The 14,749-nt window shown below is 40.9% G+C and overlaps 1 protein-coding gene across 1 annotated transcript in view; it reads right to left on the reverse strand.

The window, feature by feature from the left end:
- Window positions 1–14,749, reverse strand: part of LOC132821482 (claudin-16-like) — a 39,348-nt gene that overhangs the window by 15,049 nt on the left and 9,550 nt on the right. Inside the window, exon 2 of the mRNA XM_060834075.1 lies at window positions 5,968–6,070. Coding sequence (XP_060690058.1) covers window positions 5,968–6,070 — 103 coding nt within the window. The remainder of the gene's footprint in view (window positions 1–5,967; window positions 6,071–14,749) is intronic.

Below are 14,749 nucleotides of genomic sequence, written 5' to 3' on the forward strand. Positions count from 1 at the left end.
ATTAGAACAGTGCTCAAATCCTGCTGTTCAAACACTGGAATTGTTTGAAAATCAGAGTTGTTTATAAAAGAAAATTTTAATGTTGAGCCATGACACACTGACCGAATAGGGGTAGCCATGCTAAAAGGCTGCTGGTTGATGTGCTGTTTTACATTATGACATCTTGACGACATCTCACCTCAACGAAAACATGGAATCAATTTGAGTAACTGGACATTTTTGAAATGTAAGCTGATCAGGCTCCCTGAGTCCTGCTCTGGATCAATTCTAGCTCAGGTCTGATTGGCAATGCCCTCACAATGCAAAAAAGCGAGTCATTATTAAACTGATGATCGATATTGCATGAGTACTGGGCATAAACATCATCTATTAACATAAGACATTTGATATAGGGGCAGAATTAGATCATTCACCCTATTGAATCTGCTCTGTCATTTGACCATAGCTGATATGTTTTTCCTATTTGCCTGCCTTCTCCCCATTACCCTTGATCCCCTTCTTAATCAAGAACCTATTGATCTTTGTCTTAAAAACACACAATAACTTTGCCTCTACAACCTCCTACGCCAATAAATTCCATAGATTAACCATCTTCTGACTGAAGAAATTTCTCATCTCTGTTCTAAAGGGTCATCCCTTTACTCTGAGTATGCACCCTTGTGTGCTAGTCTGTGATACTTGTGGAGATATCTTTCCCATGTCCACTCCATCCTCTCTGTAAGTTCAATGAGATCCCCTCTACCCCCATTCTTCTAAATACCATTGAGTACAAACTCAGAGTCCTCAATTGCTCCTCATATAACAAGCCCTTCATGCCCTGGATCATTCTTGTAAACCACCTCTGGACTCTCTCCAAGGCCAGCACATCCTTCTCTGGATAGGGGGTCCAAATCTGCTCACACTATTCCAGATGCATTCTGGCCTGATCCTTATACAGCCCCAGCAGTACATCTCTGCTCTTGTATTCTATCCTTCTGAATTTAAAGCTAACATTGCATTGGCTTTCCTAACTGCCAACTGAACCTGCATGTTAACTTTAAGAGAATTCTGACTTAGGACTATGAAGTCACTTGGTGCTTCAGATTTCCAAAGCCTTTCCCCATTTAGAAAGTAGTCTATACCTCTATTCTTCCTGCCAAAGTGTATAACCTTATACTTTCCCATATTGTATTTTACTTCTTTGCCTCCTCTCCTAGTCTGTCCAAGACCTTCTGCAGCCTCCCTGCTTCCTCAATTCTATCTGTACTCCACTTATCTTTGTGTCATCTGCAAACTTAGCAACAATGCCCTCAGTTCCTTCATCCAAACTGTTAATGTATAACATGAATAGCTGTCCCAACACTGACCCCTACAGAACCAGTTGTTGGCTGCCATCCTGAAAAGGACCCCTTTATCCACCCTCTCTACCTTCTGTCAGTCACTCAAACTGCTATCCAAGCCAGTATTTTGTCCCTAACACCATGGGCTGTTACCTTATTTTTCAGCCTCACATGTGGCACCTTGTCAAAGGCCTTCTGGAGGTCTAAATATATCATGTCTACTGGTTCTGATTTGTCTAACTTGCTTGTTACCTCCTCAAAGAATTCTAATAGATTTGTCAGACATAACCTTTCCTTTGATGAAGCCATTCTGGCTCAGCCTTATTTTACCATACACTTCCAAATACTCCACAATAGCATCTTTAACAATGGACCCTAAAATTTTACCAACGACTGAGTTCACGCTAACCGGCCAATACTTTCCTGTCTCTGCTCCCCTTCCTTCTTAAACAAGAATGTTACATTAGTTATTTCCCAGTCGACTGGAACCCTCTCTGACTCCATTGATTCCTGAAAGATCATCAATCTGCTCAACTGTCTCCTTCAGAATCTGGGGTGTAGCCCATCTGGTCCAGGTAATTTATTCACTTTCAGATCTTTCAGTTTCCTCAGCACTTTCACCCTAGTAATGGCCATTACACTCACCTCTGCCCCCCAACTCTCTTGAATGCTGGGATGCTTCTGGCGTTTTCCACCATGAGGACTGTTGCAAAGTACCTGTTCAGTTCCTTAGCCATCTCTTTGTTCCCTATTACTACTTTCACAGCCTCATTTTCAAGCAGTCCAATGTCCACTCTTGCCTCTCTTTTACTTTCATATCTCTTAAAGAAAAACTCTTGCAATCTTCTTTTACATTACTAAAGCTTGCCCTCTTATTTCACTTTCTTCTCTCTTAATGTTTTTTTTGCTTTTTTTAGTTGTGACTAACTGTGATTGAACTTACTACACATCAATAAAGCACGTTACTTTGAACGACTTGCCAGACTGGGTGTGCAAAATCAAGGAAAGTCTGAAATTCAGAATAATTGTGGTCCTGAGAGTTTTACATTGTTTCTCTATGATCAGTCTAAGTTTTCCACATCTCTGTAACCTACTTTAGCCCTCCAGCCCTTCCAGATCTCCGCATTCTCCAACTCTGGCACTTTGAATGTCTCTACTGTTAACTGTTCTATCACTGATGGTCGTGGTTTCAGGCTTGTTTTCCCAAACTCTAGAATTTCTGCCAGAAATTACTCTGCCTCTCTCCCTTCCTTTAAGACACTTCTTTGAAACTATTGCTTTGATGAGTGTCAAGTCAAACCGATCATGTTTATTTTGTCCCTCATGGAAGGTATAAGTTTTTAAATTATCTTTCAGGTCAAAACAGTGAGAATTAGATTTCAAATTTTTCATTCCACAATCTAGTTCCGAAGGCCATAAGGACAGCCTCAGACCATTAGTCTTTGTCTTGTCTGTTAATTCAGTGACATCATTCACATTCTTAGGTTGAAACCCAGTGAAATACAGAAACTGTGAAAGAGGTAAAGCTACCAGAGAGGGAAGTAATCTCTTGGGGCAGTGTAGAGGGAGTTTTCCTCTTTATCTAACCCTGTGTTAAACCTGTTTTTGGAATGTTTGATGGAGACATGCAAGGGGAGATTTATCTGGAAGTAACCCTAGCCTGTGCCTGCCCTTGGAGGGTTTGATAGGAACAATATACAAGGAGCTTTACTCTGCATCTGACCCCATGCTGACCCTGTATTGAGAGTGTTTAATAGACTAAAAGAGTAGAGAGAGCTTTACTTCCAGTTTAATAGAGTAGTTGAGCTTTAGTCCATATTTAACCCTGCACTGCCATGTCTGAGAGTGTTCGATGGGCGCAGTGTGAAGTGAGTTTTACTTTCAGTTTAAAAGAATAGAGGGAGCTTTCTGCTGTAACTGACCCCATGATATTCCTGTCCTGAGAGTGTTAGATAGGGGCAGTGAGGAGGAGCTTTCCCCTCAGTTTTAAACAATAAACCTTCCTTTACTCTGTAAGCAATTCCATGCTGTACCAATATTGGGAGTGTTTGATTGGGACAGCATAGAGGAAGCTTTACTCTGTATCTCACCCAGCGCTGTACCAAGTATTGATGGGGACAGTGTAGAAAGACCTTTACTTGGCATCTGACAGCCCTGGGCATGTTTGATATTCACACACTAAATCTGGATAAAGTTAAAAGTCACACAACACAAGGCAATAGCCCAACAGGTTTAATTGGAAGCACACTAGCTTTCAGAGCGATGCTCCTTCATCAGGTTGTAGTGGAGGGCTCAATCCTAACACACAGAATTTATAGCAAAAATTTACAGTGTGATGTAACTGAAATTATACATTGAAAAATTGATTGTCTGTTAAGCCTTTCATCTGTTAGAATACAGTGATAGTTTCTAACAGATGAAAGGCTTAACAAACAATCAATTTTTCAATGTAAAATTTCAGTTACATCACACTGTAAATGTTTGCTATAAATTCTGTGTGTTAGGATTGAGCCCTCCACTACGACCTGATAAAGGAGCGTCGCTCCGAAAGCTAGTGTGCTTCCAATTAAACCTGTTGGACTATAACCTGGTGTTGTGTGATTTTTAACTTTGTACACCCCAGTCCAACACCAACATCTTCAAATCATAGATCCGGATAGGTTGTCTTCGACCAGGTACTGACATCCATCATTTTGACATGGAAAGAAATTAGTTTTGTATGTCATTTTGCTAATCCCTGCTTTATCCAGCTCCCGCAGTGAGCTTCTTCAAGTTAATGTTAATAATTAGAGGCTTAAAATTTTTATGTCACAAGATGACTCTTTCAGAAAACTTAAGCACAATTTACTCAAATCTATTTTCTTACTTTCTGCAGATTATTGGATATTGGGCAGGTTTATCATTGTGTAAGGGATTTTGAACACTGCAGCAACTGTGCAATGATGTCATGGAGTTTTTTTTGTCAGTGGGCATAAATAACCTAGGGGGTGAACAAGACAGAGAGAAAAGAAAAACACATCTCTGCAGGAGTTTCTCAAGACAGTGTCCTCAACCCAATCATCTTCAGGTCTTCATCATGAGGTCAGAACTAGGAATTTTCACTGATTGTGCACAATGTTCAGCTTCATCTGCACATCCGCAGTTCGTGTCCATGTATAGGAAGACCTGAACAACATTTAGACTTGGCTGATAAATGGTAAGTAACATTCATACCACACTCTTACTGGGTAATGACCAGCCCCAACAATAGAAAAATCTAACTGTCACCCATTAACATTACTATCACCAAATTCAATACGATCAACATCCTGGTGGCTGCCATATATCTAATGTGACTACAAGAGCAGATCTGGGACTAGGAACTTTACTGCAAGTAACTCACCTCATGACTCCCCAATGTCTGTCCACCATCTATGAAGCATAAGTTATGAGTATGATTTTCTTTGGCCATCACTGGCTAAGCTAGCATTTATTACACATCCCTAATTGCCACTTGAACTGACTTGTTAAGGCTATTTTGGAGGGCAGTTAAGAGTCAATCATATTTCTGTGGTTCTGGAGTCACATGAAGGCCAGACCTGCTGAGGATGGCAGATTTCCTTTGCTAAAGGGACTACACGGTCACTATTACACTCACTTTTAATTCCCAACTTTCATTGTTTGAAATTTTCCCATTGGTTATGGTGAGAATTTAACTCATGTCCCTTGAGCATTGGCATGGGTCTCTGGATTACTAGTCCAGTAACAATGCTATTATGCCACCATCTCCACCGCATGAAATATCATTCCCAACCCACCCAATTCCTAGATGGGTGCAGCTCCAACAACATTCAAGAAGCTCAACACCATTTGTGATAAAGTAGGCTACTGATGAGCACCCCATCCACTACATCCAGCATTCTTTCCTGATGAACAGTACAGATTACAATCAAGCGGCATTGGATCAAAATCCTGGAACTCAGTTCTTAACAGCAATGTTGATGTATCTATTCCCTGATGGACTGTAGCATCCAAGAAGGTAGTTCACCACTCCCTTTTGAAGGGCAATTATGGATGAATAACAAATGCTGGCCTTACCAGTGATGGTCACATGAAATTAAGGAAGAGAAAAAAACTTGCCTTTGCAGTATTTATGTTGATGCTGCCAGACTCCAAGATGTTTATACTTTCATAAAGAATGATGAACACATTTGGACAGATATATGAATGGGGATGATTTAAACGGATATGGACCAAATGGGATGAGTTCAGTTTAGGAAACCTGGTTGGAATGGACGAGTTGCACCATAGGTCTGTTTCCATACTGTATGACTCTATGCCTCTATAACTCTGATTGCACTGATAGCTGAAAAATAATGAGGGCAACAGTCTTATTTGAAATGTTGTGATCATGTTTAGAGGAGTTTGTGGGGTAACTCTCCACATTCCACATGGTGACCAGGTTCAAGCAGAGTACAGTTTGGAGAATTTATTCCATCTCCAGTCATGCTCCTTTTCAGTACCAAACCATTCTGTGACTGTGGAATCCTCCTTGATAGATGCTGGAAAATAGTATTTGATTGAAATAGATAGAGTACATATGTTAACAGTAACTCAAGCAGAACATATCCACTAAGGTGAAGCACAAAACTGACCAGCAGTTACTCACAGGGAAGGTCGGACAGAATTGAATCATAGTCATCGCATGTTCGAATCCCATCGACTGTACTTGTGACACATTCCCACCAGAGTCCTCGGCACTTCTGGCTCACCTGAACAAACAAAAAGCAGAAACTAAGAATAAAAGCTGAACAGTAAATGAATAAAAAATGAACAAACCCATCTGAAGTGTGATAAAGACAGTTAGCAACTGAGGATAAGTCACGCCTCCTCTGCAGGAGTTCCTTAAGGTAGTGTCTGAGGCTCAACCAGCTTCAGTTGCTTCAACAATTGCCTTCTCAATGGCAGTCTGAGAGGATCATGATGATTGCCCGATGTTCAGCATAATTCACAACTTCTCAGCTGTGGAAGAAGCAGTCCAATCCATGTGGAACCCAGATAATGTTCAATCTTGAGCTGAAAAGTGGAAAGCAGTTTTCATGCTGAACTCATGTCATGCAACAACTATCTCCAACATAAGCAAATCCAACCATCTCCCTTTCACATTTAATGTTATCAGCATCACTGAATTCTTGGTGGTTACCGTTGATCAGAAGCTGAACTTGGACTAGTCATATAAATAGTTTAATTGTGACAGCAGGTCAGAGACTAGGATATCGGCAGTGATTAACTTACCTTTTGACTCCACAAACCCTGTCCGCTATCTAAACTGCAAAAGTAAATGGTGCATGGAATGCTTTCCACTTTCCTGGATGAATTTCACTCCAATAACGCTCAAGAAACTTAACAACATCCAGGAAAAAAAACTTTGTTTGATTGGTATCCCATCCCAACCTTAAACTTCTGTCCCCTTTGCAGTGTCAAGATCCATTGCAGAAATTCACCAAGACTGCTCAGCACAACCTTCCAAATACATGCTCATGACCATCTAGAAGAACAAAGGCAGTGGGAACACCAACATCTCTACATTCCCCTTCCAGCCACTCTGCATTCTGACTTAGAAATATATTGTCATTCCTTCAGTGTTACTGGGTCAAGTCCTAGAATTCCCTCCCTGACTGTATTCTAGGTATACCTACAGCACATGGACTGCATCAGTTCATTTAGGTAGTTTCCACCATCTTCTCCAGGGCAGCAAACCCAGGCAGTAAAGATCATATCTCATGAAATAATATTTTCTTTTTGAAAAGAACAATGATTTGTTTGCAGGTTACAGAATCAATAATGACAAAGTCATTGAGAACTACTCATCCACTTTTCTTTGCACAGTGTCATGGGATGTTTAATGTCCACCTGAAAGGGTAGGCAGGCCATGCTTTGGAAACTCATCCTACAGGTGTCCAACAAGGTGGCACTCACTCAGCACTGTTCTGCGAGTGATGCATTAAATTGTTGTGTTCAGTTCTGGTTGCCTCATTGTAGGAAAGATGTGGAAGCTTTTGTGAGGGTACAGAGGAGATTTCCCAGGATTGGAAATGAAGAAAGGTTGAGGGAGCTAGGGCTTTTCTCATGGACAATAGACACTAGACAATAGACAATAGGTGCAGGAGTAGGCCATTCTGCCCTTCAAGCCTGCACCACCATCCAATATGATCATGGCTGATCATCCTTAATCAGTATCCAGATCCTGCCTTATCTCCATAACCCTTGATTCCACTATCCTTGAGAGGTCTATCCAACTCTTTCTTAAACTCTTTCTTCATTGGTGTGAAGAAAGATGACAGGTGATTTGATGGAGGGGTACAAGCTGTTGAGAGACAGAGAGTGGACAGCCAGAGACTTATTCCCATGGCAGAAATGTCTATAATGAGGGGACATAATTTTAAGATAACTGGAGGAAGGTTTAAGAGAGATGTCAGAGGTAGGTTCTTTACACAGAGAGTAGTGGGCACATGAAATGCACTGCCAGCAGTGGTGATAGGGTCAGATAAATTTGGGACATTTAAGTGACTCTTGAATAGGCACATGGAAGATAGTACAATGAAGGGTATGTGGGTTCATCGGATCTTAGAGTAGGATAAAAGGCTGGCACAACATCAAGGGCTGAAGGGCCTGTACTATACTGAACTGTTTTATATTCCATATGCTCTGTCTCTCAAGTGGGGGTTGAAGTCACATCTTTTGATGCTAAGATCTAAGAGGACCTTGACTGACGCATGGAATGAATTGGTTTGAAAATAATTGTACATTTGTGAGAATTATAGACATTCCTGGAGAAGAGGTGAAAGATTACATGGGAAAGGGCAGGGGTAGTCAAATAACTATCTAGGAACCAGGAGGTGAATCACATCCTGTCATGTTGAGAACAGATTAAACTTTGAAAAATAAATAAACGTCCATTGGTCAAAGTGACCATGAAGCTGGCAGTTTCCATAAAATGCCAACTGCTTAATTCTTCTTTATCAAAGGATCTGGTGTCCTGACCTTGACTAAGCTGATGTGTGATTTCAACTCCACTCTAATGTGACTTTCTTCTAATTGTGTTTTTCTTTAACTGGTTCAATTCCAGCCTCGGGCAACTGTCTGTGTTGTGGAGTTTGCACATTCTCCCTGTGTCTGTGTGGCTTTCCTCCCACAATCGAAACATGTGCAGGTTAGGTGGATTGGCCATGCTAAATTGCCCATAGTGTTCAGGAATGCATAGGCTTGGTGCATTAGTCAGGGGTAAATGTAGAGTAATAAAGTAGGGGAATGGGTCTGGGCGGGTTACTCTTTGGAGGGTCGGTGTGGACTTGTTGAGCCGAAGGGCCTGTTTCCACACGGTAGGAATTCCATAGCAAAACACTCAAGGGTAAGAAGGGATGGGCAATAAATACCAGCCAGACTGACAACAACCAAGATTGAAAAATAAATGAAGCAAAAAAGGACCTAAGGGGCAACATCTCCATGTAGAGGGTGGTGCATGTATGAAATGAGCTGCCAGAGGAAGTGGTAGAGGGTGATAGAACTCCAACATTTAAAAGGCTTCTGTACGGGTATATGAATAGGAAGGCAGTTTGGAGGGATATCGGCTGAATGTTTGCAAATGAGACTAGATAAATTTAGGATATGTGGTTGGCATGGACAAGTTGGATGAAAGGGTCTGTTTCCATGCTGTAAAATGTATGACTTTATGCTAAAGAAATGCTTTAGTTCATGTCTCAGTCAAAGAGTGAGGGTTAACCTGGCACTAGGTAGACAACTTAGCTCAGAGGCCTAGAAGGTTTTCACCGATTGATTCCTTGTAAAAGCAAAAGAAAGGGAATGAGAAGGACCTGCTGACAGTGTCCAGTCTGTCTAATCTGTGGCTTCAGAACAAACCTACCATAATCTGAAAAAACAAGTTGTGTGTTTCAGGAAAATGGGTAAATATTTGGTTGGTGATGGTATTTTTCTAATTTACCTTTCAAACCTGGATAATTTTAGTAATTCTAAGGTTTATTCTCAGTAGTAAGGTTGGCTATTAGTGGTAAAGCTTATTAGAGAGGCTGGGTGAGAATTTTCTAGACAAAAGTGAAGACTGCAGGTATTAGAAATTTTCTGTTTAGCTCTACTGGGAAATTTCAGTCAGGGTCAGTAGAATATAATTTTTTTTTGTTTCAACAATCATAAGTACAGAAAAATTTAAGAGGCATTAATAAAATATTATCTGTATATCAATTACATATTATAAAGATGGCATACCAGGTGATGTGTTGTGACTGCAGTATGTGTGAGCTCAGGGACATGTGTGATCCAAGGTATATGGATCTGCATTACGTGAATGTGGCTGATGGAACTTCAAGGTGCAATCACTGTGATGTATCAGGGAGGGAGAAAGTTTCTAGGAGGGGATTAAGTGGTCTGATTTCATCTCTGTTCAAGGAGGATGTGGCTGTGAGTGCGGTAGGTATGGCAGTCGAGAAGGTAGAATAGGTCGTTATCATCCAACAGGTTCAGGATATTCATAGCCTGTACTATAAAAGCTGGAATGTCATGAATAGCTTTTCTCCTCTTATCTATGGAAATATATATTGGCATTAGAATCAGTCCAGAGAAAGTTCACCAAGCTGAACCCGGGTATAGGAAAAGTTTCTTATTTTTATTTCTTATCAGTGCATTAGTGAGAGGTCAGAAGTTCAATGTGTAGAATCAGTCGGGATGTAGCCAAAAAAAAAATCAAAGGATAGGGAACATTGGTGGGAGTTGTTTATAGGCCAACAGACAGTAGTGACAATGTAGGATGTGGAATAAATCTGGAAATTTGAATGGAACGCTGGTAACACAGAATCATGGTGGACTTCATTCTATACATAAAGTAAATCTAACTGGCACAAAACGATGGAGAATGAATTCCTTGAATGTGTAATGACTATCTTTTAGAACAGTATGTTCTGGAACCAAATAGTCAATGGGCTATTTTAGATCCACAATTAGCCGCTGAGAAAGTGATAATTAATAATCTAATTGTAATCCAACCTCGAGAAGAGAGTGACCAAATATGACAAAACTATATATTACGTTTTAAGTTTAATCCAAAACTAGAATCTCAAATCTAAACAAATGTAGTCAGGAAAGTAAAAGGGTGTGGTAAATTGTAAAACTACACTGAAAGACATGATGATAGACAGCCAATGGCTGGCATTTTAAGTACTTATACATGATTTATAATAAATTTACATTCCCCTGAGGCACCAAAAACCAACAAGAAAGGTGATCCAACTGTGCCAACTAAGAGAAAATCAAAATTGTATTAGCTTAATGAGGGAACCTTATAAAATGACCAAAGTAGAAGTAATCCTGACAATTGACTGCATTTTAGAATATAGCAAAGGAGGACCAAGAAACTGATGAAGGAAGAGAAAATAGAATCACTGACCTTCTCTTGAAGTGGTGAGTCCAGTTCAGTTTCTGGGCAATGGTAACCGCCATGATAATAGGGGATTCAGTGATAGCACTGCCATTGAATGTGAATGGGTGATTGTTGGATTCTAACTTGTTGGATATGATTCTTCCCTGGTACTTGCACATATGTTACTTGTCACTTGTCAGATCAAAGCTGATAATGTTCAAGTCTTCCGACTTCGGTATCTGAGGAGTCACAAATATTACTGACCATTGTGCAATTATCAACAAATACCTGCACCTTTGACATTATAATGACTGGCGGATCATTGAAGTCATTCAAGTACAGGGTCCTGTGGCAGTTTTGATTTATTCCTATCTTGCACTGAGGGTGTGTCATAAAATGTCCAAATTTTATTTTTTAAAATGAGGCAGTTGAAAAATCACATCTATCCTGAAAATGCCAACATCCACTGGACTGCCAGCAACTTATCATTCTTTTCCCTCAACCAAGGGCTCCCCCACTGTCGTTGCCAGGAGCTTCAGCAATGTTTGACCCATTTCCCACACTTCTGCCCTCACCATTTCCCCTCTCTCCCAGAATGATGATAGGGCCCTTATATCCATTCCACTAGTTTCCACATTCAATGGATCATTCTCCACCATTTCCATAACCTCCAGCAGGTAACCAGCAACAAATACATCTTCTCCTCCTGTCCACTGTTAGCTTTCTACAGGGACTGTTCCATTTGTGACACCCTGTTCCTTCTCCATTACTCCTAACATCTCTTCACCCACCCCTCACAGTACCTTGCAATCACAGAAGGAGTGGCACTTACTCATTCATCTTCTTCTTCCTCACAGTTCAGAGCCCCACTTTCAAAATCTTATGCTATAGTCACTGATCACAATGCAGTCTCCTTTACAATGGTGAGACCAAGTGCAGGCTACATGACTGAAATGAGGAACATCTCTATCTGTAAGAATGACCTCAGACCTTGCAGTTGCTTGTCAGTTCAATAAGCTACTTTGCTTCATGGTCACATTTCAATCTGAGGCCGGCTACATTGTTCCACAGAAGCTGCTTTCATGTAGCTGAAGAACATTTGATTTTCCATTTAGGTGTTTTACAATCTTCAGGATTCAACATGAGTTCAGCAGCTTCAGAGAATGAACTTTATCCTGCATTTTGATTACAACCACCACGTTTTGTTGGCCATGCTCTCAGTAGAACAAAACTAATTTCTCTTATTCAAACCTATCATTAACACCTTTTTTATCATTGAAAAAGGTTATTTTTTGCAAAATTATAAAATTACAATAAAAATAGTATAACAATCTTATAATGTAACAACAACAACAATAAATTAACTACTACTCTACAAAACAAATCAAAGAAAAAAATCTACCTATACTACAATTCTATAAATAATTAAACAAAATAAATTAAACTCAATTAAGTTAAGTTAAATTACATTACTTAGCGCAACCTCAGTGAAGCTCCCCATCATTGGGAGCATCAGTTGGCATACCCATATTTATTCGGGATTCTTCCTGTCAGGGCACCCGGACTGCCAGACCTAGTCCTCGTGGTTATACAAAGGCCCCAATCGATATTGCCAACAAGTCTGTCTCTATATAGTTTCAAAAAGGGCTGCCACGTCTTACAAAAAATTTCAGTTTTCTGGTGCACCACACTGGTAAGGACGTCTAGGGGGACAAGTTCCATAAGTAACCTGCGCCATCCTGACAGGCTGGGAGCATTTTCCGAGATCCAGCTCATCAGAATGTCCTTCCTCTCACAATATGTAAGAATATTAAACAGTTTCTTCTCATGCTAGTCTAAAGAAGGCAGATTCGGCAGGCCCAAGTAGAGGGATACTGGATCTAACTTGACTTGAGTTTCCAAGATTCCTTCCAAAACATTTGCTTAGCACCTCAAAACCTGCAAAGCTTGTGGCTCCACCACAAGCAATGGGTGAGAGTATCAAAGCCAATTTTGCATTTGGGGCACGTTGGAGACGTTCCTTTTTAAAATTTCGCAAGCTGCTCTGGGCCAAATAGGCCCTGTGGAAAATCTTCAGTTGCACAGTCCACGTTCTATTACAGATCAAAATCTTTGTCACATTCTCCCAAATACCTCCCATACCTCTGATGAGATCTCCCCTGCCAATTCTCAAGCCCAGATCCCACAGAGCTGTCCAATGTCTCTTGAAGTGCCATCTCCCAGTAAATGGTACAGGGTACTAATCGAGAGAATACCTGTGGACTCAAGTACTCTCCTCTCCACATCAGATTAATAAGGATTAACCAATAGTGTGCTCTTTTTCTGTATAAACTCCCCTAATCTGAATAATGAAAGAGGACCTGACTGGACATTTCATATTAATGACTCAATCGATCGAAAAACATCATGACATCCCCATCGAATATGTCTCCCAGACAGGAGACTCCTCTAGATTTCCATAATCTAAAGGCAGAATCCGGATCAGTGGTGCTGGAAGAGCACAGCAGTTCAGGCAGCATCCAACGAGCAGCCATCAATCCTGGCATTCCTACTATGGGAGTAAAAAGGGAGACTTTATATAAGTTTCGTTTCTTTTGACATATCATTCTCCGTGCTTTGACCATGTCAATGACAATCGGATTTCTACAATGCTCCACGATAATCCTCATCTTTTGTCCATAATCAGCATACTAATAAGGGGACATTTTGCCTGAGAGGTGTCAATGTCCAGCCATATTGACCTCAGACCTTGACAAGTCTACTCATTCACATGAGGTAATAGGGAACTTATTTGATATCTCTTGAAGTCTAGGAATTCTACCCTCCCGCCAATCCCCTGTGGAAGCTGCAGTTTCGCAAGCTTAATAAGAGGTTGCCTGTGACGCTAGATGAAAGAACCAAGCCAACCATTAAGTCTCTGCAATACTTATGTAGGTAACATCAACGGGAGTACTCATATGGGATATAATATGCTTCTAGGGAGACTAGCAAGCCTGGAATTGGCTTCTGCTGGAACACCCGGACCACGTTCAGCATTCTTTTAGTGTTGTTAGAGAACCTGTGACCCTTAATAAATCTGGCCTGATCCTCCTTTACAATAGAGAGCAAGACCTTCTCCACCTCAACACTAGCGTTTTAGACAGAATTTTAAAATCCATGTTTAACAGTGAGATGGGCACAGCCCTCTGGGACTTCCTCTGTCTTGAGAATAAGGGAGATTTTAGCTTCTCTCAGAAAGGACTGAAGGCAGTCCTGACTGTACGAATAATTGTACATGTCCAACATTAGCCTGGCCAGCATATTTATAAAATCCTTATAAAACTTGCTCGGAAATCCATCCGGGCTGGGTGCATTGCCACTTTGGACCTGCATTGCATCTCCTGTATCTCTTGGATTGTCAGAGTGGCATTCAAAAGGGACGCCAGCTCTGAAGTTACCCCATGAAGGTCCAAGTTATTTAAAAAAGGACTCCATCCTTACCAATCTGTCCTTGGAGCCCTCGAATCAATACAGATCAAAATAAAACTCCCTAAATGCCATGTTAATCTTTTTCAAATCACAAGTGGGAGTACCCGTACCCTCTCTAATGGATTTGATAGATTTTCTTCCTGGCTAGATATGCCAGGTATCTACCCAGTTTATCACCAAACTTGATAGCCTTTATTTCGCAAAGTAAATCTCTCTCTTCGCTGTCTGAGTGAGCGCGGAATTCAGAGAAACCAACGGTTTGTCAAAATATACAACTTGGCTGCCTTCAACCAGGCCTCAAGCATTCGCTGCTGCTCTCTCTTCTATCATAGAGTCATAGAGATGTACAGCATGGAAAAAGACCTTTCGGTCCAACCATCCATGCCGACCAGATATCCCAACCCAATCTAGACCCACCTGCCAGCACCTGGCCCATATCCCTGCAAACCCTTCCTATTCATATACCCATCCAAATGCCTCTTAAATGTTGCTATTCTAACAGCCTCCACCACATCCTCTGGCAGCTCATTCCATACACGGACAACCCTCTGCG

This window comes from Hemiscyllium ocellatum, chromosome 13 (assembly GCF_020745735.1).
Source record: "Hemiscyllium ocellatum isolate sHemOce1 chromosome 13, sHemOce1.pat.X.cur, whole genome shotgun sequence".
Classification (NCBI taxonomy): domain Eukaryota; kingdom Metazoa; phylum Chordata; class Chondrichthyes; order Orectolobiformes; family Hemiscylliidae; genus Hemiscyllium; species Hemiscyllium ocellatum.